The sequence below is a fragment of the Triturus cristatus genome, chromosome 9 (genome assembly GCF_964204655.1).
Source record: "Triturus cristatus chromosome 9, aTriCri1.1, whole genome shotgun sequence".
In the NCBI taxonomy this organism is placed as follows: domain Eukaryota; kingdom Metazoa; phylum Chordata; class Amphibia; order Caudata; family Salamandridae; genus Triturus; species Triturus cristatus.
In genome coordinates, this window is record NC_140592.1 from 1,146,896,677 (window position 1) to 1,146,924,004 (window position 27,328).

The 27,328-nt window shown below is 46.5% G+C and overlaps 1 protein-coding gene across 3 annotated transcripts in view; it reads right to left on the bottom strand.

Moving 5' to 3' along the window:
* The window catches only part of LOC146799520 (cytosolic phospholipase A2 delta-like), a 146,669-nt gene that overhangs the window by 37,633 nt on the left and 81,708 nt on the right, over positions 1-27,328 (bottom strand). For all 3 annotated transcript variants that reach the window (XM_085627088.1, XM_085627086.1, XM_085627087.1), the window contains exons 6-11: positions 21,669-21,711; positions 19,531-19,588; positions 8,404-8,582; positions 8,220-8,318; positions 6,771-6,808; positions 3,028-3,163 (exon numbers count right to left, since the gene is read on the bottom strand). In XM_085627088.1, the coding sequence (XP_085483214.1) occupies positions 3,028-3,163; positions 6,771-6,808; positions 8,220-8,318; positions 8,404-8,582; positions 19,531-19,588; positions 21,669-21,711 (553 nt within the window). The remainder of the gene's footprint in view (positions 1-3,027; positions 3,164-6,770; positions 6,809-8,219; positions 8,319-8,403; positions 8,583-19,530; positions 19,589-21,668; positions 21,712-27,328) is intronic.

The window sequence follows — 27,328 nt, forward strand, 5'->3', positions numbered from 1 at the left end:
TAGATTATGGTACCAATGGTACCCAGGGCATGGGTGTGAAAGGGGCCACCAGGGCCTGAAGCACTGCTTGTGCCACCCTTAGTGACCCAAGTAAACTACTGACAGCAGACCGCCATTGCAGACTGCAAGAGCTGTGCAAACTCGCCTTTACCCTCACCATATGTGGCAAAGTCAATGCACTATTTTTATATGCCAGTCATCCTAAGGAAGGCCTCCTGAGCTCAGAAGTCAGAGTTCATTATACTAAAGGTGTGGAAATGTAAGTGCAAGCTTATATATGCCTATTGTGGCCTTTACCACTAAATACCGCTGTAAGTGATGGACTGTCCACAGGATAACATTTGCTAGCACAGAGACAAACCAGAGGTTGGCAGCTCCATTATGGCACTGCCTAAATATGTCATGTTTTGTATCAAACAACGTGCCTCATCACCCCTGGCATGAATCTTATGTCAAAGACGATGTGGCATGCACCCAGGTGGTTACCTTAGAGGTTGCCCGCCTGGTTGCCCCAGCCTTATATGTGCTCTGGCTAGCAGCCCACTCTTGCTGCTACCAAGACAGGAATCTGACCCCCTGCCAGGAGGTGTGAACTCTTCCAGGAGTTAGACACAATGGCCTGGATGGGATGGAGGTCACATCTCCCTCCTTGACAGGGCGGCTAGTGAAGTGGCACATCAAAACGGTGAGCTTCAAAGGCTGCACCGCCTGTTATATGCAACCAGGCTGCCTCCCAAAGGAGGAAACAGCCCTCCCCTCGACCCCAGGCATATTAGCACCCTGCCCGGCAGGCCAGAAAATTAGATATGAAGGAGGTGTACACCCCAAGAAGGCTAGCTAAGGAAGACTTCTGCCATTTTTAAAAGTGGTAGAATAGTGGGTTCGGGGTAGAAAAGGTGACCTACACCCCCGGTTGTGGTCGCCTCAGGGGCTAATTAGCCACTGGAGCTAGTAGCCCATTGGACACTGGCACCCACACCCCTAACATCCCTAAATCAAGGATTTAATGGCTACCCCTGACACAAGAACCCCAGCTCTGATCCGAATTGCAACAACGACAACAGGGGCTGCACAAACCAAAGAAGTGATAGTCGGCACCTGTGACAACCTTCCTGGAACTGCACGAACGTGGCTCATCCTGGATCAAAGCTCGGTTCGCACAAACAGAGGGACCTCTTTAAGAGCCAAAGGCATCCCCAGATTTCCCTGGAGTAGTGGTACTAGTCCCCTGCAACCGCAGGTAAAAACAACATACCAGAACCAAAGAGTCGCTAGCCATCCGGCCCTCTGAGGAGTCACCCAGAAGTAGATGGTCCAGTGCATTACGGGGGACATAGTCCTGACCTCCACAAAGTTTCAGGTGGCTACCATACTCCCCAGGACCTCTGGACGTTGAAATACATTTCTACTCTGCTTACCATTGCCAAGGCTTGTTGGTTGCCTGTCTGGCAACCACCCCCTTTACTCGATGATGCACTTTGAGGGAACGCCGCAAAACCTTCACCCAACATCTACAGTGGCTTCCTCAGCTCCCACTTCAGCATCAAGGACAGCCCATGCAACCAGACCTCCAAGTGAATGATTGTCACTACCACTTTTTCCCGTTGACTGCAATGCAAAGGTTTTGCAGTAGTGAATTGCTGTGATTTACGTTTTCTTCTAAAATCCATCACTCCGGTTCTATGTATCAGATTTTGTTTGTTTTGGTGTCTAAATTAAGATAAAAATCTGTTCTATGTTTATAGATTGGTGTCGGATTTCTTTTTTGAGTTGTGTCAATTTCTTACCGTCCATGTTGGTACTCTGAAATGCTTAACACATTTTCCTCTAGTAATGCCTGACTGCTCTTTGCCACGCTACCAGGACTGAGCTAAGGATTTATTATTGTGAATCCAAGGACCAAATTGAGCGTATTGCGAGAGTACTGCATTGTGAAGCCTAACCAGCCTCACCACATCATACGGCACCTTCCTACAACATGCCTTTGCTAACAACCAGGGAAGGATGAAGAGGCTGACACATGACTACAGTTACTGAGGCCAAAAACAGGATTAACAGCAAAAAATGGATGGGACACACAATGGAAATTTGCGTTTGATAAAGAAACCTCTGCCACATACAGAAACTGAAAGTCACTGAAGAGGTTTGTGATGACACCCTGGAATGAGGCTGATGGCTGAGTTTACTTTATGAGGTCCAAGATATCCTGAGTTGACTTTCAACCTCCTATTATAACCTATGGTAGTGGGAATTGTATGTTTTATAGTGCAAAGTCTGGTCAGTGCCCTTCTATTTTGGTCTGCTTTTATTAATGCTTGGTCTCTGTTTTTTTCTGAAGAAAGAGAGCCTCTTTTTGCATATATGTACAATAAATATGGGACCTGTACTGTGAAATTAACCCAGCCGAATTGCATGTAGGGTGCAATTTGTTTAAGGGTCTTATTTTCAGCGGTTACTCACTTTCAAAACATGCTATGGTTTGGAATGTGTGGCAGAATACAAATTACTCCTTCGCAGAAATGGACTTCAGCAGCAACAGCCACATCTGCTGTCTGCCTTACCCTGAGACACATACAAGACATTTGACATCAATGGCTCTGTGCATTGCTCAGTCCAAATCTAAAGAAAAGTTCTGTTCTGCCTGTGCAACCCTTGCCCAAGTGCCTATGGTATTCGTGAGGTTGTATGTGGACATAAACTGAATTTCAAGGTCAGGCATTGTGCTGGTACCTGAAAGAGAAGAGCCCTTTTGTAAAGTGATAGTTTCAAAGGTCTGATTTAGTATCTGCAGGCGAGCTGGAGGTGCTTGGTGCTTAAGAGGCCTGGGCCCTCAAACTGAAGTGGAGCCCTTCATAGAAGGAGAATCATTTTAAAAGCTTACAAATATGTCATATGGGGAAAGAGCAAATATCTAGTGGAATTTAGCTATATAAGGGGCCAAAGGTATCATGGAGAAACGCGCAAGAGCGCTTGGCCGCATGCTTCAGACTGACCATCGTTGCAGGAAACGTACTTCCGGTCACTTACCTCGTGATCTTTAAGGTCTTCTTCCAGGTGCAGGATGTTTCTCAGAGCAGCAGCCACCACTGTTTTCCTTTTCTGCAGAAACTGTTTCTCCTGCTCGCACAGGTCGAATCCGAGGCGCACTGAAAGGTCCTCTGGGCTGGAAACGAAAAGGAAGGTCAAATGTGCGATGAAGTGATGCCTTCGAATGTACATCATATTTTTGGAAAAGTGTTCAAACTCTTAGGAGTCTGCAGCGCTAAAGGCAGGGCACAAGTCCTAAAAAAACAGAAGTGGGGGTGACTAACCAATTCACAGGAAGTGCCATCATAACCCATGATCTCAGAGGAAGTGACATCACAAGAAGTGACATCAGAGCTTAACACCTCATAGCAGATCTATCATCAGTACATTTGAGCACATTACGTGATTTAACAAATGAGATTTTGCATCACGTGTATGCCAAAGAAAGTGATGCAACCCTGAAACAAAATCTGGGCCTCAACTTATACATTTGTTTTTTAAATCTACCACAAAGAACTTGGCAACAAGGAGAAAGTTGGCAGGTAAGCTGTTCTGCCTATTTGGTTGCAAAGTCTGCATTTTGAAATATCTTATGGGGTTAAGGCACCTACTGCAGAGATGTGTGCCCAATAAATCGTAGGGAATAATAATAATGGTAAAATAACTCTGGAGGTGAATACATTTTACTGAAGAGATCTGTGTTTTGTCTAGTCCCAGTTTTGAATCAAAGTAGCACAGAAGGTTAAAATGTGTCTCCTGCAAAGCACACCATATAACATGTAGATGACAGATTTGTTTTATGTAGCTAAGTAAGTGGGTCACTGCTTTCAACACAGATATGTTTTTGTTACTTGTAGTTCATTATTTGTAACCATTCTAATACAGTGAACCATGAAGGACATGTGACTCCTACACCTTGACACCCTCACAGTCTTATGTAACACGCCATGTACATTGATATACACACATGATTTATTGTCAATGTATAATGTGTATGTGTGATGTAAAGCGCTCTGAAATCCTTCATTGGGATAGTAGTGCTATAAAAGAAATGAAACAAAATAGTGGTATTTAAATTGTTATTTGTGTAAATACTGGGACAGATGAGCACATCAGACACCCTGGAAAAAAGCCTCCTGGAACACTACTGTCTGGGGGTTGAAGTCCCCTTGGCTCCAGAAGGCCATGGGGGCCCGCCAATTACAGAGAGTAGGTCCCACACAGTGGGATTGCTGAGAGGTCTTGGGAGGCCACGCCCCTTTTTTCACCACTCTGCAAACGCGCCTCCTGGTGCACTACTGCAGCATTTGTCTTAGCCCCGAGGAGGTGGTTGTCCCCGGGGTCAGCGACGGAACCTCTTCATTATGTCATTGGCGGTCTCCGGGGCACAAAGGGGCGGTGCACCCCCATACAATTTACTGAGACCCCCGGAGAGATGGCAGTCCCTGGGGCTGCGTGGGGGCGCAAGGGACTCAAGCATTATTTTGCACATGCCCTGTCCAAGTGGGCACGCCCGCATACATGATAAGAAGTGCTCTGGGGAGGTGGCGGTCTCCAGGGTTTTCATAAGCCCTAGGAAGGGGGCCTAGGGCGCCGTCCTCCTATTTTGATTATATGTCCCCAGGACCTGGTCAACCCGGAGGGTTATTTGAAAACAAGCGCAAGAGTTCACCCTTGCTTTTAAAAAAAACATTTGCCACAATTTCTCGAATAGCGTGATTTCATTTCAATTTAATTTTTTTATAAAAATGATTTTTTGGCCTGTTGGGGTCCTTCTGGGAACCTTGGTCCAACTTTACAGGGTCAGGGTATTCCTACCCTGCCCCCTTTTCTTTTACTTTTTTTTTGGGAAGTCCCAAGATGGCTGCCAGCACTTCCTGCCTGAAGTGTTGGCAACCAATAAGAGCTGTGCATTTCCCTGGATGGCCGTGTCTTTTTTCGCGAAGGTTTCGCAACCACAGATTTTACTAACTTTTTCTTCTTAAGTTTCTCAAATCTACTGAACAGATTTGCACCAAATTACAAAAAGCACAATCTGTTTAACAACATCTACCTTTCTGCCTAATTTGGTGTAATTCCATCCAGCAGTTCGGCCTGTAGGTTCGACAACGCTTTCCTATGGGAATTAAAATGGAAAAACACACTTTTTTCTTTAACTCCCTGTTCCTCAGCCCCCACTTAACAGATCACCCCACAACTTCCCATGCACAACAGAACTTACTTTGACACTTTTTTGGGAAAATTACTTGAAGATTTGTCAAACGGCGCCAATGATATAGGCAAGTCAAAAACGCTTGGAAAATAGGTCCTAACTATAACTACCTACTGGCAGCAGCCAGTAGGTCATATATATATATATATATATATATATATATATATATATATATATATATATATATATATATATCCATACGCAAGGTTGCCCTTTTAGAAGCTGCCGCACACAGTGGGGTTAAAGCACAAATCGCCACAGGTAGCTCCGTTGACAGCATGCCCCAAAGCTCTTCATACAGGCCATACGCGTTTCGAGCGTGTTTGCCGCTCTTGTTCACTGGCTGAAATGATGGAAGAAACAGGCTAAATGAAAACAGGTGATTTATTGTGATAGCGAGTCCCGCCCAAGTGGGCGTGTACACACAGGCATTCTGGTCACAGTAGTCCCGAAATAATGCCTCAGACTCCCAGTTTTCTCAAAACAAGTGTGCTGCTTCCTTCATCATTTAAAATTAACTGTCCTTGTTAGGTGAAGAGCGATGATTGCATCACTGGCCTCAGCGCCAATATCTGCCTGTGGTTGAGGCCCCCACCGTTCCCTTGAGAGTCCGTGAATCACAGCACTCAGGATCCGCCCAAAAGCAGCGGGGCAGCTCCGCGACCGAGCCAGCCGCTTGTAGATCCATACGCAAGGTTGCCCTTTTAGAAGCTGCCGCACACAGTGGGGTTAAAGTACAAATCGCCACAGGTAGCTCCGTTGACAGCATGCCCCAAAGCTCTTCATACAGGCCATACGCGTTTCGAGCGTGTTTGCCGCTCTTGTTCACTGGCTGAAATGATGGAAGAAACAGGCTAAATGAAAACAGGTGATTTATTGTGATAGCGAGTCCCGCCCAAGTGGGCGTGTACACACAGGCATTCTGGTCACAGTAGTCCCGAAATAATGCCTCAGACTCCCAGTTTTCTCAAAACAAGTGTGCTGCTTCCTTCATCATTTAAAATGAACTGTCCTTGTTAGGTGAAGAGCGATGATTGCATCACTGGCCTCAGCGCCAATATCTGCCTGTGGTTGAGGCCCCCACCGTTCCCTTGAGAGTCCGTGAATCACAGCACTCAGGATCCGCCCAAAAGCAGCGGGGCAGCTCCGCGACCGAGCCAGCCGCTTGTAGATCCATACGCAAGGTTGCCCTTTTAGAAGCTGCCGCACACAGTGGGGTTAAAGCACAAATCGCCACAGGTAGCTCCGTTGACAACATTAAAGGTAAGCATGCCATGTGTTTCTTTTGAAGTTGTGATAAATATATTAGAACTTGGGAAACACAAGCTATATGTGAAATGTTTGTTTGCAATTTGATAAACATATTTTGGGGTAACAGTGCTGTTCTAGGATTGTCACTGTGTCAGACAGAATGTTTCAATTTATTTTTTGCATAACAGAAATGAAGCCCAAAATGCTGTAGCTTTAGAGGCATTATTGTTCCTAAAAGCATTCAGCAGCACGCTTTGTAGAATTGGTAAATGCTACCTACCATTCATTCAGCTTAAGTTGCAAATCCACGTGTTCCTTCTAAAATAAGAAATAAAAATAGGAATAAACTTTCAGAGATACTCCTCCAATGTGAACATAAAATGGATGCATTTTCTGACAAATTCAGTCTACATCTGTGGTACATTCCTCAACCACGAGGTTGAAGAATGTGCCAGAGTTTCAAAATAATAATCTAGTATATACATAATTTCTATTAAATAAATTGGATATAACTTTATCTTAGGTGGAAGTCCTGAAAATCTGGCACGGCTTTGTTAGACACATAATGGACACACATGTTCTGCTGGATCCATGCATAGATGCAGACTAGCAGGTGGCCCATGCATGAGTTGGACACTGTGCCAGTCCTTTCCCCCTTTTGGAGGGACCAGTTGGTGGACTTGTGCCCTGACTTCTCTAACCAGCAAGGTGTATTGTTATCACATCAGCAACCATTGCGGCATCGGAGGCATCATACTTTTAAATAGACAAAACCTTTACAATAACATGGCCATAAATGGACTTGCTTTGACTATAAGCACGCTCTGGCACTAAAGATGCAAAGAAATGAATTAGAAGAATAAATTAGCCAGGTTGAGGTTATGACAAGTTTGGATAATGGTTTCGAGGACCTGTTATGTGAAAGGTTGTTGATGCAGTGACTTAAATTCGACAGTGTTGAACTCACTGTGAACTCCTGGGGTTGGGATACGCTCGGTGGTTGTCCAAAAGCTACTCTATGGTTACCTGGATCAAATGGGTGGTCCATTGAGGGCTGTGATGTGGTTGCTGCCTGGTTTAGCCAAATATGTCAATTACAAGTCATAACCGACTTCATCATCAATTGTAGCAGCAGGGTCTCCACATTGTGGATCATGGGTTTGTAGAGGGAAATGGTACCTGCTGAGCCAACACTGTTGATGAACTTTACTCTGGAGTGGTCCACGCCAGAAGCACATTCAGGTCTCCTACAGAACGTGCTGTCTCACACCAGCAGGTTTAACCGCTGCCGATATCATATTAAAAGGAGGTAACTTTCCTTCTGAAGGGTATAAACCCAGCACCCCTATTCGACGGGAGTGCAGGGTTTTCATGAAGCCGGTGAAGGATCGGCAGCCATGCTCATGATACACACAAAGACTGGTCCACCCCACTCCCTTCCCTCTTTGTACTTTAAGAAATGGACGATCAGTTCTTTGCTTGTTTCTTTTTCCTTTTACAGAAATATATTTTACCTCAGAACATAATGATCTCTTAGTGAAGGGTCTGAAGTGGCCATATGTGTTCTGTGGTGAACCGTGTAAGGCTCATACCCAATGCTCTGTGTTAGTTATGGGAAGGGATAAAATCTCATTGAAAAGGGAACAAGGGGTGATATGAAGTGTGGTGAGGAGCACAGGAAAGTATATGTTCTGTTTTAAATAGGGAGAGAGGATGTACATTTTTTTACCTTTGTCGCTTCAAGTTTGACTTTCACATCCTGTCCCACAGGAAGCGTGTTGACGGGTGCTGTCACAGAGCCAATAGGGCTGTCTGATGAATTTACGCTCTAAAAATAGGATGAGTGTTGACATGGTCAGAAATCATTTAAAACAATTGTATTACGTTGAATGTTAATGAGTGCAACAACTTACAAAGGTGACATGGAATCGTGAAGTGGGTTTCTTAAGGCTGGCGGTCAGTTCGCGCTCCAATCCCCTTACGGAGTGGAAGAGGAAGGTTTCCTTGGAGTGGCTGTCAGAGGGAGACTTCACCAGGGTTTTGTGGCTTTCTTCATATGATCCTTTCACAGTCAGCATGAGCTCTTTCTTCTCTAAATATGAGCAAAAGTGGTAGACAGAATTTAATCACCAAAGCTGAGAGGAGTTGGCCTAACGGCTAGGGCGGTTGACCCCGAATCGGGGGAACTGGGTTCGAGTCCCGTCAATGACGCTGAACATCCTGTGATTCTGGGCAAATCACTTTATCTCCCCGTGCCTAACAAAGAAATGAATGTGACCTCATGTAATGCAACTGGTGCTATGTAAAACACTCTGATACACGATTTGGGTCACGTTCGCGCTATATAAAACTCTGTAAAATAAAAAATAAAATAAAAAAATAAGGTATGAAACAAACTTTCCTGGTGAACTGGAGAACAGCTCAACAGTGCATGCATTATCCATACTCAGCAAAGTGTTCATAGACCCCAATCTAGTACCAACAGAAGTCAATACATTTCACCACAATATCTCACAACAAATGGATGATCACATTGCCCAAAATTCAAGAGAGTCAGAAAGGCTTACTGAGCTACTTTGGAAAACTGAGTAAGGAAATTGCCACTATATTTATTTCCAGATGGTTTGTACAAAAGGACCCTAAACCGTGCTAAAAAGGCCTTCTCCAAAAACAGGCTATGGGTATGATTCCTTTGCCCTCCTTAGAAGGCTAACATGGAAGTTGCAAGCCTCAACGTAGCAGTAACAATCTCTACTCCTACCTGCCCTTAAATTAAGCCCCAAACTGAACATGGACATTAATTTAGGCCTGGGCCGAGTTCGCAAGTGACCAAAAAACTCCACCACATGGAGTTGTGCAAGCGGCAGAGTGCGTTAGGTCGCACCAATCGTGCTGATTTTTAGTGCCAGGTGTTTGTCCTGCGCTGGAAAATCAGCGCGAATGGCACCATGAGCAGCGCAAGAGGGCGCTGCTTCTTCCTGCCGCTCGAATAGATGTTCTACTCGAGTGGCAGCTTCCTCAACGCGAACGGAAGGTTTCTCAACGCGAGCGGTAGTGGCCATCCGCAACCACCCGTGACAGCTCACATTGAGAAATCTCACCGGGAAGTGGTCTGGAGTAAGATTTTCCTCGCTCGCCAACTTCACGTTGGTGAGCGCGTGTGAAGAAAAAACTCTGCTCCGCTATGCCGAGGGGGGAAAACTCTACAAACTGAGCGAAATGTCACACCTAGGCGTACATTAATTAACATTGACAGACAGTTGTACAGTACCAAAACTCTGTATTTTGATTTGGGCGATATCTGCCCAGGGGATTCATAGCAAGAGCATGAGGCAAATCCCAGTGCAATATCAACCCACATCTCACTATACCCCATCCCCCAACAACTACCTGTGAAGACCACAATACAGAATCAGAGTAACAACCCAAGTCCACAGAATGTGCCTGCAATGGGAGGCATCTTGCTGGAGAAGACAGCTTTACAGTCATTGACTTTCCTGGTCAGAAGGCTCAATATACATGATAACGGTTCTAATCTCTGCTTCGAAAGGTTCCTTAAAGAAACGAGTCCCCAGAAACCTTCCTTTCATTTCAAAGTTTGTCCAGTCTGTGAAAAGTGTGTTTTCACTGGTGTAGTTGTCTCGTTGTTTTTTCTGATCAGCGAGCTTACTTAATTAAAAAAAAAGAATTATTTGCTGCTATTTATCAAATATACAGAAAGACCTTTTTATAGACCAAAAATATACATTTTCTAATGTGTTTATTCTATTCCTTACATCTAAATAAAAATGATGTTGAAACCAATGTAAATACATGCAGCTACTGACCAAAGGAAGAGGGAGAAATGAAAAGAAAAAAGAAATGTCCTAACAGCAAGTCATTCTGAGGGTCTCAAATCCCATACCAATACAAATGTATTTAGTTTAATTTTAGATCTGTCTACAATTAACTTCATGAACCTCTAAAATCTACTTCCATACATCTGGATGGAAAATTAATAACATCTATATTTACCAAAATGTCACGTGTTTCTAATTAAGGAGGTATTAAGTGACAGAGAGATGGATAGTTTGAGGAAACAGATGTGAAGAGGAGAGGCTGGGCTTTGGGATCTCTCTCATCAACTCTTTTATGTCCTATAATATTATATTATGCAAACGACTGAAACCAACACTTCCTCTCACAAATCACTAATTTCATATCTTCATTACTCGCTCAATGCTCGCTTACGTCAGTCTATTTCATAGGAAATGCTTTGCATTTCACAGATCCCGCCCCAGTAACATAACTATCCTGAATACCCTATTTTTGCAATGAATTTAGAATGTTAGCAGTCCGGTGGTTCATTTAACCTCTGGTGCAGCTGCAGTAGAACACCGCGGATGCAACTGTCTGACCGCTGCCGCGGTTAACAATAAATTTCACTGGCCGTGGCCAAGATCGCGGAGCAGTAGGGCGCATCCCACTATCACTTCCACGGGCCCAACCCAAACGCTGGTTTCCATCCACTCCTAGAGCACCAACTTTGATTCCGGGGTGGCCCCAGGGATGGCCACTGAGATCCTGACACTGTATGGGCCTAAGAAGTGTTCCTGCTGTGTCGGGCGGCCCAGAATGAGTCGGGCCGCAGAACTCAGAGGAAAGGCCTGTGCGAAACCACTGAGCGGCCCGGTGACACAGTAGGCCTAGGGGCAGAAGAGACAAGTGCTGGCCCTATGGGCCCCCTAGAGGTGCGACCTGGAGAGATGTTGTGGCCCCTACCTGGGGCAGGGTCTAAGGCCCTAGAAGAGGTGAGGTCTGTGAGCTGCGCAGCAGTAGCTGCCATGTAGGAAGCAGGCTGTGAAACTAGGAAACATCGATGATGCAACCAGCAGGAGATGGAGGGAACCCTGATTGCGTAGCGATGATAGGAGGGGGACCAGCTGATGCTGGATACCCGCTTGAAATTGCTGACCCGAATGACCACTGCAAGACCCACAATGTAGAGAATTGACTAGTCACAAAAGAAGGGGGTGCTCCAAAGCCCCCTAAAAAAAATGCCCTCCCGAGGGGGCCTTCTTGCATATCTAGACACATCCATAGCATGATCCGAGGCCTCTGTAACCACAATGGCACTTACCAAAACAGCTTTGGTGGAGACTCACATATCTGTCAAAAAAGAAGCTCGAGACAAGCTCAGGCATGACTTCACCACAGGCCTGACTAAGCTTTGGCTCGGACTTAACCACGAAAATAACAGAAATGTGCACAAGCGTAGATGGAGTGGGCCAGCGGTTTTAAAAGGAGCGTCTGGTGCAAGCAAGGAAAATGCACTGTATGCGTTATACAGCACCAGGTATCTATTGCTCTGCATTTTGAATGAACAAAAATGGTGGGGGCCATCACAGCATACAAATTCAACAAGTTATCCTTTTCATAACCTTCCACCATGAAAACCACACCATGGGCCTCATGTAGGTAGCATACAAATTACCACTTCTTAAATACCGAACGTTACCGAATCGGTATTTAAGAAGTGGTAACTTGTATGTAGGTAATCATTTGGGAAATATTACCGAATCGGTAAAATTCGGTAATTACCGAATCGGTATTTACCGATTCGGTAATGAGGCATGCCTCATTACCGAATCGGTAAATACCGATTCGGTAATGGGGGGAACACATGCAAGGGTGGCAGGGTGTCACATTGACACCCTGTTGCACCCCTGATTCGGCCATGTGTGCACATGTGGCACACATACATGCCCTAAGGGCATGTATGTCTGCCACATTGCACACGTGTAAGCGCTTTAAAATGCTTAAACACATCCATTCATTATTTACCACCAACTATTAGTTGGTGGTAAATACCGACTCCTAAAAACACCCACACACTCCCCCTACATCTCATTTTTGTATTCGGAATTTACCGAATCGGTAAAATTACCGATTCGGTAATTTTACCGATTCGGTAAATTACCGAATACAAAAATGATCCCCCTACATACCAAAAGCCAAAATACCGGTCGGTAACGGTATAATTACCGAAAATCGGCCGTTACCGACCGGTATTTGGTTTCCTACATGAGGCCCCATATATCAAAAGGTTTTGAGAATTTACCCCAAATTTCAAGATTCTGATTTACCAATATCCAGATGGAGGACACCCCCAGGTAGTTATTGACAGGAGTGGGGTATAGCCCTTTATCTCCAGCACAGCAAAACATACCTGGGAGTCCCCATCCTGCAGGATAATGAACATGGCTGCTCGCACACTCATAAGAATTAGTCTTATAGGGCCAAATGTAAGAAGCTTTTTTCTGCTCGCAAACGGCCCAATTCTGATGTACCAAACCCTATTTGCGATTTGGTAGACTATTACCGAAGTGCAAATAGGGCTTGAGCTTCAGTGTTAGAAAGGGGCATGTTTAAGGCGTCCCTTCCTAATACCGAATCGCAGCAGTATTTAAGAATGCTTTGCAACCGAAATGCGGTTGCATAACATTTGCATTTTACTACCAACTTCAAGTTGGTGGTAACTGTCTGCAAATGGAAAGGGGTCCCCAAGGAACCCTTTCTCCTTTGTGAATGGCAGTACAAACATTTTTTCAGAGCAGGCAGTTGTCTTACGAACCACTGCCTACTCTAAAAAAATTAAAAGAAAACATTTTGTTTTTATTTTTGTAATTCAGTCCGTTTTCCTTTAAGGAAAAGGGGCTGCATTAAAAACAAAATTGTTTTATTGTAAAAAGCAATCACAGACATGGTGGTCTGCTGACCCCAGCAGGCCACCATTCCTGTGACTGTAGCCATTCCCAATGGGTCGTAAATTGAGACCTGTCTCGTGAATATTGATGAGGCAGGTCCATTTGCGACCCATTGGGAATACCTGCTTGCGATTTCCTAATTGCAAATTGCAAAAATTCACAATTAGGGAATTGCAAACTGACTTTTTTGTACATCTGGCTCATGTTCTTCAAGTCTTGTGCGCACAAGCTCGTGTCTATGCTAAAGATGCCATTTACTTCCGGGTGGTCATGTTTATCTAGACTGTGCCTACATTATAAATCAGAACACACAAGAAATACGTATTGGATGAATTGATACTCAATATTTAAAACGAGCTGGCAAGATTAAAATAAAAATACAGGGTGCCCTTGAATATTCCCACTTGGTTCCCCTCTGAAAAAAAACACTTCAGACTGCACTTGACCCAGTCAGACTGGAACTGCTTGAGACAGCAGACATCTCTCTATGACTGTATTTGGCCGTATTCTCCTCAGCGGCACTCCTTTCAGAGAAAAGACTTCAGACCATTCAGGATTGGGGCAAAATTCTTTGAATATGGCTGCATAAAAAGAAGACAACAATTTTGCTACATAGGACAGTTGGCTTTTAGCTATGATTCCACTGGACAGAACTGTGTGCCATATAAGCAACCTCTCTGCTCACATTTATGGCTCTTGTAGCAGAAAATTGTATTTTTATATAGATAATTCTACAATTCCTAATTTTAAATTTGATTATTGCACAAACACTAGATGACCAGCAAAAAAGTAGTTGCCTGAATTCTTACTGGAGCATCATTCGGTATTTCTGTAAACTGTCGATGGCAAAGTCACCTGGGACAGTAATCAGCCACGAAGATATAAAAGAAAGCACCTTCAAAGCCCTAGAGAACATAGCCCAGCGTCTTCTTGTAAGATTGTGGTTTTACATAAGAAACACAAACAATTATTTTGTAGAGAGGAGTTCAAACGAATTAGTCTCTAATTAAAGTTCTACAACATTAGGGAGGGAGCAGAGTGGCACTTGGCGGAAACACATAGCTGTGGTGTTCTTATAATTTAATACAAATTGCTTATGCACTGCGGGTGCACAATAGCTGGGATGCAAAAGTGGAAAGTATCACAATCCTTGTCCATCTTGATTTCTTAACAAGGATTCAGTGATATTGTTTGAACTGCCAAGCGAACGTGTGTCATGTGGTACATGTAGTGTTGGGCCTCAGGCCCACATACTGGTAAATGACGGAGACTGACACTGCTCAGTTGAATGCAATAACTGGCCTGGAGCACGTGCACTCCGGCCCCTTTTCTTGACAGGGTCACCTGACTGGTGACGCCTGTGGTGGGTGGATGTTCAGTGTGGGTGAAACACTAGAATGTATCCAGCCAGATACTACATCCCTCCCAAATTTTGATGAATAGAAACAAACAAAAGTCCAACCTGTAAGAAAAACACATAAGCAAAAATCACCACCAAGAGAGTCTCTTCAGGCCGTCTACTGGGCAGTGTTAGAGTTCTGGACCGCATGGTCAGGATGCCTTCTTCGGCCTTGGCGATGTTTTGTAGACCGGCCTGGTCTTGCGGTGATGAAGTTTATGTATACAAGTTCCCTGTCGATGCATCTGGAGCTTTTGTGAAATCCACTTTGGTGTCGGAGACGATCTCTGTGACTGAGGTCTTCCTGTGGGGGTGTTGTGCTTCGTGACTCTCCTTACTCCTGACGGTTGAGCGACGTTCGACTTGCCTCTCTCGCCTAGACTCCTCTGTCACTGGAGCCTCTTGGACGGCTTTCCTGCTGGCTGCCATGGGACTGTGTGGACAGTGCGGGGCTTTGTGTGAGGCGCGCGAAGGTGTCGCTGGGGGACTGCCAAAGGACTCACACCCAAGCCGCTCATGTAGGGGTGGTGTCGTTGTCTGGATGTCCTCGCCATCTGGACTTGGGTTCTGCGCCTTCCTCTAGCGATCTTGTGGGTGACTAGTCTTCAGCCGAGACCTTCGTGTTTCCTGTGCCTGACGTGGAGCTGCGGCCGACCCATCTCTCTTACTCGGACTCCCTTTTCACGGGAGCTCCGTCAAGGCCCTTGTCCCCTGGACTGCCACGTGACCGCATGGGCTGTGCGGGACATTGAGCAGGCCACACTTAGGGGTTGCTGCAGAACTCCCAACAGGACCACAGCCGAGTTTTGTTTAGTCCCCAAGGGCGGATCTTCCAATGGCCGGGTGTGCTCGACTTCGTCAGGCTGTAGATTGACTGGGGTGCACAGACTGTTCCTGGGTGATTCGCCTCCTTGAGCTCCGGTTGTTCGGGGTGTGTGTGGATTCACTCGGGTGGTGCGATGCTCCTTGGTGATGATGCACCTGGAAGGTAGTAACAGGATTTTAGTTTTCTTCAGGGGGCAGACAGGCGGCGCTCTTCTGTCTGGATGACCTTAGAGAGTGAGGAGGACTTGAGGGACTTCGTGGCACTGCGAGGTGTGGTGCTATCGATACCAAGCAGCCGATGACAGGTAAGAGGACGGTCGAACTGTGAAGCATGGGGCCAGGACGCAGACTGCGCTGCTAGCGGCTTACGGTAGGTCCTCCCGCGGAGCTGTCTCCAGTGACGTCTCTGCAGCCCGGTGGCTGGCTTGTGTGGATGAACACCTTCCTCAGTGCTGGTGCGATTCCTCAGTCCTGTCGCTCTTCTCTGTTCCATCTTGCGCGCCTGTGGTGGTTGTCTGCCCTGTGGCGTCAAGCCACTGTTCTTTCCTCCTTTGCGGAATGGCATTGTGCCACACTCTTCTTCCGACCAGGTTTTTCCTTGGATGTGGCACCCTGCCACCTGTCTCATGTTTGCTTCACATGGGCATCTCACTGGTCGCGTCGATCTTATGACAGTCTTCCCTTCTCTCTTGTGGGCCTGTTGCAGGCCTGTCCCGTCCGTCGGACTCGCATGTGCTTCTTGGGGACTTCCATTGGCACCATCCCCTCTTCAGGGATCTCGCGGTGTCCCACTTCTCTTCACTCGAGGGCGTCTTGCTTGAGCCCCGAGGCTGCGCCGTCGTGGCGCCTGCTTCTTCCTTTCTTCCGGTGCGTTTGTCCAGACTGGTCACTCTGAGTGATAGGCTCCTTTGTTGCTGTGCGCTGTGAAGTCCGGTCACACGGCATTGTGCAGTCGAATCACCTGTTGCTGTGGCGGCCTGCCACATGGAGTGTGCGATTCCTCTCTTGCCTGTCTTGGGTCACCGCCGACTCCGTCTTGCGGCAGTGTGAAGGAGGACACTGTGTTGCGTTTGGCCCCTTCCGGGCTCCGTCGCTGCTGTGGAGATGTATGAGATCTCCTTGCTGGTTCCAGCAGTGCTTCTTCGTGGAGATGTCTCTCTCTCCTGTGCGTCGTCCTGCGCCGTATTGGCTTCGTGCACTCGGTTCTCTTCTCAGGGGTCCTCTTCTGGTGCTTCATGTGCCGGTAGCATAGCTCGCGATTAGGTCTGTGTACCAGGAGGAGCAAGTGATGCGACCTCTCCTCCGCTCCTGAGCTGTTAGCGGGGACAGTGACCTTGAGACGTTGCTGTCCTGGCTGGTCGTCCACTCTTGTTGGTGGTGGCTGTCCATGCGTAGCTCTGAGCTTCTTGTGGATCTTTGCGGGGTTTGTCAGTCTCTCCCTGTACTTGCAGAAGTGGCAGCTACCTGGAGACTTCGCTGTCTTCGAAGGCGTCCTGGCTGTCCTCACTTGCAGGGTGCAGAGGGCCACCCTATGAGCATTCTTCTCTGAGGGCGCATCTTGCTGTGCCTGGTGTGGTCCGTCTCCTCCCCTGGGTGTGAGCAGGCAGTCTTCCTGGTGGTGGTGGTGCGCACTCTTGGATCTGCTGGTTGCTGCTACCGGCTGGTTAGCAGGATGCTGTGCTGTGTTCCAGTACTGCGGATCTGTAGGGTGCAGTGTAGCCACACTTGACGCTGATTTGCTGACGTCGGTCGCGGTGGGCGGTCAGTGTGCTGGACCACTCTTATGGTATGCTGGTGTGGGTCCTCCAGCTTGGATCACTTAGCAAATTTCTTCTCGCTGATCCTGTTATTTCCTGCAGGGTAGTGAGGTGTCAGGGCCTCTTCTCTGGCCTCCGGTGGATCTAGGACTGTCGGTCACGAGGTGCGCTGGCTATGTGCTCTGGCTAGGCAGTACGTCCCTCCTTCAGCGCATAGCTGTCGGTGGCCACAGCATGGGAGCTGGGAATACTGCGTGGTGCACTTGGCGCCAGGGTGAAGTGAGCTGCCCCTGCTCTTAGTGTGGAGGTCTGAGGCCTTTGCTGTAGCTCAGCCTTCCTCCTGGTCACAGCGGCTCTGTGGGTGCGTGGGCTTGAATCCCCCCTTCCTTGGTGCATTTGCCGTCCTGCTTATTGCGCTGCTGGCTGTTTCTCCCTTGCGTTCTGGGTTGCGGTAGCTGCAGTACCGCAGGTGGCCACCGGGTGTCAGTGTAGCACTCCGTTTGTGCCGGCCCTGATGTTCGTTCGTTGAGCTGTGGCCTATGTTGCTCCTACCTGCCTGCAACTTGGTGAGGCCACCCTCTGGGCCGTAGGTCGTCTGTGGAGGTAGGTGGAGCCGTTTGCCACAGGGAGAGGTAGGTGTTGCTGGCCAGGGTGCAGGGTGGCAAGCTGGGTGGTGTTGCAGGCTTTTACTGTGGGCCGTTTTCCTTTCACCAGGGCTTAGGAGCTTTTTTGCGGGGAACACTGAGGCAGCCCTGCTGTTGTCCTTCTTGAGTTTGCCCTGTGTGCTGTCAGTGTGGGGCCTGTCTGCCACTTTCCTTGCAGTGTGTATTGCTGGGTGGTGCTCTCTCTCCCTGCATTTTGTAGAGTGCGTTAGGATTGGCAGGACGTGGTGCGCGGACTTACTGGCTTCTTGAACTGGGCATTGGGACTTTCCTGGGGCAACTGGCTGGCAGCAGTGTGACGGCCTTATTTCTCGTGCTGGCAGGTGGGCATCGTGCTGCTGTGCATGCTTTCCCTTGTAAACGAGCAATTCTAGGCCATGTCGTGGCGCAGGCACGTTGCTGCTAGGTGGTGCTGCGGCAGCGGCTCTCTCCCGGCTGCGGCAGTCTTTCCTTCACGCTGTGCTCTAGTCAGGCGGGTGCATCCGCACACAATGCCCCGGTGCTGGCGAGACGACAGGCAGGAGCCCCGCTCTGTGGAGGCTGTCAGTGCGCTGAAAATCACTGTCTTGGCAGGTGGGTGCAAACCGAGCCGCGGAGCATGGCAGGCGCTGCGTCGTGGTAGGGTCACAGGCTCTCTAGCCGCTGCGGGCTGCTTTCCATGCTAGCATTGGGGCTTTACCTGCTGGAACGGCCTTGTGCTCTGGCATGCAGCCTGGTAGCCTTCACGTATGAGGAGGGGGCCTCACCGGATTCTCGGCCTTTAGGTCGTCATATGTGCTTTATCCTGGCCCATTTTTTATCAGCACGCTCACCGACCGGCTAGGACAGCTCGTCACTGTCGAGTAGCCGCTGGCTCTACTGGGGAGGGAACGGGCGGAGTTGCTGGGTTGTCTCCTACGCTTTGATCGCCCGTTCACTGTCTTCAGCCTCAGACGTCCAGGGGTGTGTGTGGGGCACGGCCAGATTCAGTCGTGGCTTTGTGGCTGCAGAGAGTGGCGTCGCGCCTGATCACCACTGTAGTCGCTGGGGGCTGTAAGCATTGCCGTGGGGTGCCACTTCTCAGGCACGTCCCTTATCTTCCCCGAGTGACGAGGGTGTGTCAAGCTGCAGGCACGCGGGATTAGCGGCCCGCCTCGTCGCCAATGTAGTGTTGGGCCTTAGGCACACATACTGGTAAATGACGGAGACTGACACTGCTTAGCTGAATGCAACAACTGGCCTGGAGCACGTGCACTCCAGCCCCTTTTATTGACAGGGTCACCTGACTGGTGACCCCTGTGGTGGGTGGATGTTCAGTGTGGGTGAAACACTAGAATGTATCCAGCCGGATACTACATCACACACTCAGTCACTCCTGGTTCCTTAACTAACAGAATTTTGCTTTCTGGACCTTAACGTTTCTTAATTTTCTATTATTTGCATAGTGATGAAAATCACGGCAGGAAAATGGTGTTGGCAAATTTTAAGGCTGGGCCTAGCTGAGGATGGAACATGTGGTACGGGCCGCCTGGCAGTCATGCATAGCCCAGTTGATAAATAGAATATTGTGGTTCATGGAAGCTGTGGATAGCCAAGAAGGGTCACACTACAGGTTTACTTAACAAGGCAGTGTTCAAAAATAGTACATTTGACACATATAGACAGTCCCCACCTTTGACATTCTCCGGATTCGTGTCAACTTCGACTTCTAAACAGGAAACTTCTCGGGCCTAAAAGTGAGCAAAGAGGACAGTTCAGTGTTTGTTTTGCTTCCTGTGCAGTCGCTATCGCGCGCCGCGCACTGCTTCCTGCTGTCAGCCCCTCCCTCCCTCACCCCGGTTGACTCGAGCGGCTGCTCCCATGGGGCGCTCGCGCTCTAGTTGCCTGTCTGGACCGCAGGGCTAGGGGGCAGCCAACGTGAGGCGACGGGACGCCATTTAACGTCATGGACTACTAAAGCTTTCTCGAAAGGACGCCGAGCACACAGGGCTCATGTTTCTCTGCTGGCAGAACAGACAGAGCTATCAAGAATGTCTCATGAGGGGCAGCTGGCGAAAAGAAAACTACACTCAGCTCTCCACCCCATTCAGCACCTCAAACACCAGCTGCAGGGGTGAAGAATATGCTTTTGTCTGGTGACGTCTTGTTGGATTTTAATGTACATTGGGGCGTTATGCACTGGAAGAATCATATGCAGTCCTTGCGCCCCGGTAACTATCTATACCCTTTTGAAGCAGGATGAAAAAGGCGGGCTCTAAAGGGTGTGGCCTAATGAGCGCATCCAAGAAACTTCTGCAAGACTTTTTCTATGTAACTTAAGTTGCTTAACACACCCCTGTACTTGACAATTTCATAAATGCCCCAAAATGTATAAGGGGGAGTGGAAGCAATTCTGGCTCGTGGGATAGCCACCCTTCCAATACTGTAATCCAAACAGGGGCGTAACACAGGCCCCCGCATCCCCCGCGGTTCGTCACGCCACTGAATCCAAAAATTATCAGCCATCGTCATATAATTCTGGTTTCTCTGTCCCTTCGGAGAAGACAAATAAATGGCTATTTTAAGAAAACCCAATGAGTTTGCAAACACTGTAATGATTTTGTAATGTCATATAGAAGTCACAAGCAACAAAACACTTGGCAAGTTAAATGTACATGGAATTTGGTTATTCACGTGGAATGAAATAATATCTTAGGCCCTGGGACACCAATGGTACCCATCTGGGTCCACTTTGTCGCTTCCTCCCATGCCTCAGAGGGGACAGTCAGTGATATTGTATTTCATCTCGCGCTTGTGAGACGCAAGGAGATACACTACTTTCTTTCTCTAGCTCGGGAAGGACAGAAACGGAGGACCCTACTCAACCCTTGCTCAATGTCTGTACTTTTTGCTTTGCCAGGGCTTAACCCTAGAAGGCCCGAACCCACTTGGAGCACTTTCCCACTCTCCATGCCCAATGCACATGGAAGTTGTAAAGAATATTAGAAAAAAAAATAAGAAAGGAAAAAAAGAAAGCAAAATAAAATAAAAATGCAACAGGGTGAGGTAACGGAATGGTAGGAGGCATGCAAACAAACATGCACGAATGGATAAAAAGAAAGAATGATAGAAAGACTAGAGGAAGGAAAGAGAGAAAGAACAAAATGAAAGTGAAACTAGAGGTAAAGGCTGGTGGGTTGGCTAAGTGGAAGGAATAGGGTTGCCACCTTTGTCAAAGAGAAATACCGCCCATGTGTTCATGGTTAGGGATTCTGGAAGGACCAATAGCTGGTTCTTGAATAAGTGTGTCGAAATGATCAGCATTATTTTTTAACATGGCAAGTCTGACCTGGTCGCATTAAAACGCATTGAGGAACAACCTAGACAGCTCTAATATGCTCTTGAAGTTATTTCTACTTGAATGCGCTGTTTACGTTTATATTTCAGCGGGGCGAAAGGGGTGAATACCAGCTTTTGTAATTTCTCTTTTTTTTTGGCAGCCGTGACATAAAATATCAACCATGTTGGTAAAAAGCTAGCGAGGTGGAAACCCTAGGGAAAGAATAAAGGAAAGAAAGCAATAGGAATTAAGAAAGGAAAGTGTGACGAAGGCAGGAAGTAAAGTAAGACAGAAGAGGTGGAATGAACAAAGGAAGAGACAAAATACAAGAAAGAATGTAGAAAAGAAAACAAACGAAGTTGGAAGGAAAGAAGAATGGAAGATAAAAAAAATAGGAAGAAAGGTAGTGATGGAGGGTTGGATGAAAGTAAAAAATAAATGAATGAAGGTATTAAGGTTAATAAGAATATTCATAAAGGGCAAATAGTTACCACTATTACTCCATTGGTGAGGATTTTTTCAGATGATTCAGGGCTGAAAAATGTACAAACATGGTTAATATAAATTAATCATACCAAAATAAAATCATACAATTTTTTTTTTTAGTTCGTGGCGGTAAACGTGTAAAGCTGTGTTGTAGGGACATCTTGTGGCCAGTTCTGTTTATTCCAGTTAGAGGAGAATTGTAAATCCAATATATGAATTAGTTAGCTCTGCTGAGAAACCGGAGAATAGTGCTGTTATAAAATAAAATAATCCTTCGATCATACTGTTGTAATAAATACAAATTATTATCTCTTCCTTCCTTTCCTGTAACTTTGAGACCAAGTAGTTCCGAAAGTCCTTGAAGACCTGGCTGTTCTGCTAATCATCTTGACCCTGCCAGCGCCTGGACACCCTCACGGGTGACAAGAAGCGCTCTACAAATTTACTGATTGATTGGTTGAAGCTTAACCTGAGACATCCGCCTCCTATAGCGCACACCCCGATAGTTTAAGAACTCCTTCCCAGGGAGCAGCGCTCCCAGAATTCTCTGTTTTCTGTCTGCGTAGATTGCAGAAATCACTCAAAGATGCCGGGTGTTTGTGTGTGGGTATCTTCGGTCTGTAAAAGAGGACATTGGTTTTAGGTACCATAAACACGTATGAGCATTGAAATTAGGATTTCCTGGTTCCCTCTGCATCTGACCTCTAGGATTTGAGGCTCACCGGATGTCTGTCCCTTTAACCCCAGTTACCAACAAGATCTTCACTACTTTCGGTCTTTAAGAATGTTGAGAGCGTGCAATTGCTTAATTCCATCAGAGGGCACCTGGGGTCTGGTAGGACTTATCGTATGGCAATATTATGCAGATGATTCTGTTGCCTCATATGATGCTCATGTGCCTAGAAGACTCAAAAGTTAATGCACAAGACAAGAAATGCCCCCCACCTCATCCTCCCATTCATGTCCTTCTCCATGTGGGACGCTTGTCCAGTTTCAATCTTTCAGCAGATTGCACGTCAGGATATCGAGTTCCAATATTGTGGTTCCATAATATTCTAGCAAGAACATCGACAACCAAAATATTGAGAAGGTCCTTTTATAGGTAAGTATAGACTTGCTATAATCGTAACTTCACATCTACATACCTTTAAGCTATATCCGATCAAAGTACAAACATGTGGAATTAAGTTTAGTAAAGCTGTCATGTCTCTATATACTCACCTTGTCGACATTGCCGATGTGTTACGATATTGCGATAGCACGATATCCTGGTACCATGCCCTTCTACGAACGGATAAGATCCAGAACGCAGTAGTCTTTATTTGTAGTTAGAGAGATGCTCACCTGGGCCAAGAGCCTCCTCTGAACTCCAGATTCCAGTCCAGAGTCAGCGCATGATCACTGCGATACATGTGCAAAGGACATTGACGAGAACTTTGGAAGAGTTCCTGGCTCATTTTAAAGATCATTTGGGTTTTGATAATGCTGAGCCATGAACTTACGGTAGATGTTTTGGCAGCTCTAGGCTCCTTCGGCACCTGGGCAGCCGCTGCATGTCTCCATTGAAGGGACACTGATGGACAGCGTGCTACAAGACTGAAAAACAAATATGTCTCTTTCGCAGCAGAAAGGACTCAATCCAAGCATTTGAATATAGTTTTCTTTGACTGTGAAGGCGGACTCCTTACTGCCTAGTTGTGGCTTCCAGAGGATCCTGCTTACAGGAGAGTGGAGGCATCACTCGAGGGGGCCTATGGCATTTCTCTATCTGAGCGGGCACATTTTGTGTTCTTCTCACCACTGCACTCCTGAGGACTTCCTTCATTGATGAGAGATGATTGAGGCTTGGACAGACTGGGAAACTCTGCCCACCCAATGGAAAAGCAAGTGCAGCTTATGTAGGACTGTTGTCTACTGTCTCAATTTCAAGATGGTAATGATCCAATCCATCCTATATGTTCTGGCACCAGACTGGTCTAGTGATGTATTAACCTTTGGGACACCTATTCCCACATCCCAATCATCCACTATCAGCATCAGTGGCTCCTAGAGTTCTCTTTGGATGGGCCACATTCCAATTCACTGTTTTGTGCTTCAGTCTCTGTTTGTTTACCAAGGTATCAGCACCTCGTGTGAGGCTTTTACACATTGCAGATGTCACATTCACCCATCTATATGATGATTGGATGGTTTACACACCATCTTAGCAACCCGCATTAGTAGACATTCAGAAGTGTTATGGACCCAGGATTGGGTGGACAACCTCACTTCGAACTGGCTCAAGTGTTTCAGCACTTTTTAACAGAGTTAAAGACAAGGTCTTCCTCCCTCTACAGCAAACCTGCAAGTTCCTCTCTTGCCTGCCAGCGGTGCAAACAATCTGATTTCTTCTGTACCACCAGTGGTTAAATTTTCAGAGGGGCATGATGGCTGCGTATCTCAAGGCGCCCTGGACAAGGGTAAATCTGAATCCACGCTATGATATGTCCACCAGCACTTAACTCTCATTCCTTGGTTTTTGATTGTTCCATTCAGATATCTCATTGGCTGGCAACCATCCTGCAGGTTTTGTCTTTCTCTACATCCCTGACAAGTTGGCCTAATTTTTTCAGCCAGACCTGGTCCAACTACAGCTCTCAATGTGGAGAGTAATTGGCAGGGGTTGCTAGATGTGGTCATTTGGAGGAGGTGGCCCTGGCACTGAAAAGGTCCACGTAGACTACAGCTTTCAAGTTATGTCATAGACCCCTTGTTTTTGACTAGGTGCTCACATTATGGTCTATTAAAACCACAGAAGAGAACTTAGTGGTTCATGCAACACACTAACCCTGGGAAGTCCAAGGGTAGGGAACTAGAGGCACAGGGTATTCAGGGTGAGCTAGCCTCCAGCCTTAACATGTATACACAAAAGAAGCTACCCTGAATGAAATGAACCAGCGGTTTTCTAGGTACTTGGTAGAGTACCGGGCATCTCACAAAAAGTGAAGGATTGTCCTCACACACTACCAGGTGCCATGCCTCATCATTGGCAGTCCTCACTCTCTAGAAACTTTGCTTGGTAGAGATCGGGCCTACACCGTACTGCCTCAAGGTGTGTCTCTCGCCGTCTGCCTAGTTGTGTTTGCCCCTCTTCTCTGATGTAGAAAGAAGGTGTATGGGAACGTAACCTTAAATAGGTCCCTTAATTGTTTAATTGGTAGCACGCGAGCCCACAGGCTTGTTTACTGGGTTTCCGGTGTACAGAAAGTATCCTGCATCCAGGCATGATCAATGCCTGATCCTCGCGTCATAAGTGCCCTTGAGTTGATTGCCGTGTTTGCTGCCGGTATTTCAAACACATGTGCATGCCCCGGTGTCCCAGCTGAGACTGCCTGGGCCTCGCATCAGCTGTGCGTTCGCATCTGCGCTGGATCACTGCACGCGTTTGAGCCCATGTGTCCAAGCGGGGACTGCCTGGGCTTCGCGTCGGGGTACAGCGCATGTGGGCGTTGCCCACGATGCTGAGTACAGAGCGTCACAAGTGACGTGGCGCGGACGGATGTCTCATGTCTGTCCAAAAAAGAGATGGGATGAGAACCAGATCTTTGAGTTTAAGCGATGTTGCTCACATTGAAAACCAAGTTTAGAACTAAAAATGCAAATAATGATAAAGGAAGCAAAATACGATTAAGCCAGGAGATTTATACTTCCTAAAGATGCGCCCATTCTGGCTAATTACCGGTTGTTACGTATCATACTGTTGAATGTTTTCCGTACTGAAAATGAACGCACACTTCTATATGCAAGAGGTTACGAGCCTGAAAAAGGCCATCTGTTGGTATTACTGTGGTCACAGAGGCCCCCACCTTTTCTCAAGGTACGCCACTCCCGGTAACAGTGTGGTGGGAGGACTTTGGATTCCTGGGATGACAAAAATTAGTAATGTTAATACGTGGAATACAAGCAGGCTGTCTGTTTCTTTGACAGGATCTGTTCACCTCAGCTCCGGCGCTGAATTAACAAAGGCCATGTTTCCTAGGCAGTTATGGACAACAGGGGCAACCCTGACAAACCTGAACCAGGGGCAAATACTGGAATCCTAACGGAGGTTCAAGGCGACAATACATACATCAAAGAACAAACGTACATTAAATTGCAAAGAAATATGTCAATTTAACGGATCAGTGAAGAGAAAAGCAATTAGAGAAGAAAAAAAGGAAAAGAAAGAAAAGTAATCAGGAAACCTATGTACAACAAAAACAATTATAAATTCATACAAAATTTATTAGCAAATTTCCTAAAATACTAAAACACGTAAGGCAGTGGCGCTCAACACGGTACACAAACAATGAAAATAATCAACAATACAATGTGTAATCAAACAAGTGGCTGTGGGAAGGGTTTATACATAAATAGGGAGTTCAGAACAAAACTGAAACTACACAAAAACCAGACAATGCGTCCTTCATTAATTGCGGCCACATATGTGCGTCGACGACATTTCAACCGTTATTGACATTCACGGTCATCATCAGGACAGAAAAATAACTATCTGAGCGTCCAGAACAATTAGATAAGACATCTATTCACATAGGAAAGAAGATCCAACCAGAACTTCTGCAATGAATGGGAAGCCATTAAGAAATTGGCTGAAGAAAAAATTATTCTAAAGCAAAATAACGAAGATATCATTCCATCGTTATATATGGGACACAGAATCAATAAGCCCACACGAGAAGATTGAAAGGACCGACCAGAGATTCAAGGGATTGCAAAAAGCCAATACAATTGGCAGTGAGCAAATCCGGAAACCGGTTATCGTCTTTAGAATTTGTGACCATTTGGTTATAGCTGTGTAACGCGTTGACATGTTGGACATGTGCAAAAAATGTATACATGTCCACCGGGCTCTAAAGTTACGATTCGCATCCCAAGGGTCCAGCTAATGTTGTGTCAACTTGGTGTTTGTCTTCTTGCACCTGATGGTGCTCCTATGTTCGTTAATACGTATCTTAATCTTTCTTGTAGTCATTCCTACATACATCCGGTTGCATGGGCACGAGATCAGGTAAAGGACGTTTTCGCTGTTACAATTGCTGTAATTTTTCAGGACCCATGGTCTATCTGTCTTGATGTCCACCTCTTTAGTTGCCCTAGTATAATTGCATGCTACACAGTTGCCTCATGGGTATTGACCGACTGGTCTTTGGTCACCCCATAGTGTTGTCTTGGTCCGGGTCTGTGGGGATGGTGTCTTAGCATGGACCAGTTCATTCCGCAATCTCGTGTTTCGCTTAAAAGCACACAGTGGTTGGGGCCAGTGTTTAGTTGTTCCATTGAGGATATGCCAATGCTTCCGTATGATGTTCTGGACTTTGTTTGATATCAAGGTGTACGTAGTGATGCACACTAGTCTGTCATTTTCTTTTTCTTGGTTCTCAAGCAGTGCCTCTCGGTTGTTATTTCTTGCTCTTTTCCTTGCCTTCTTGATTAATTTTCTAGAGTAGTGGTGAGTTATCAATTTGTTTTCCAGTGTCTCAGCTTGTTCGTCAAATGTTGCAAGGGAAGAGCAATTTCTACGAATTCTAAGGAACTGACCCACAAGAAGGTTTTGCCGGAGGGATTTCGGGTGGAAGCTTTAAACAAGCATTTGCAATGCAATAGGTCTCGCATTAACGCAAGTTTG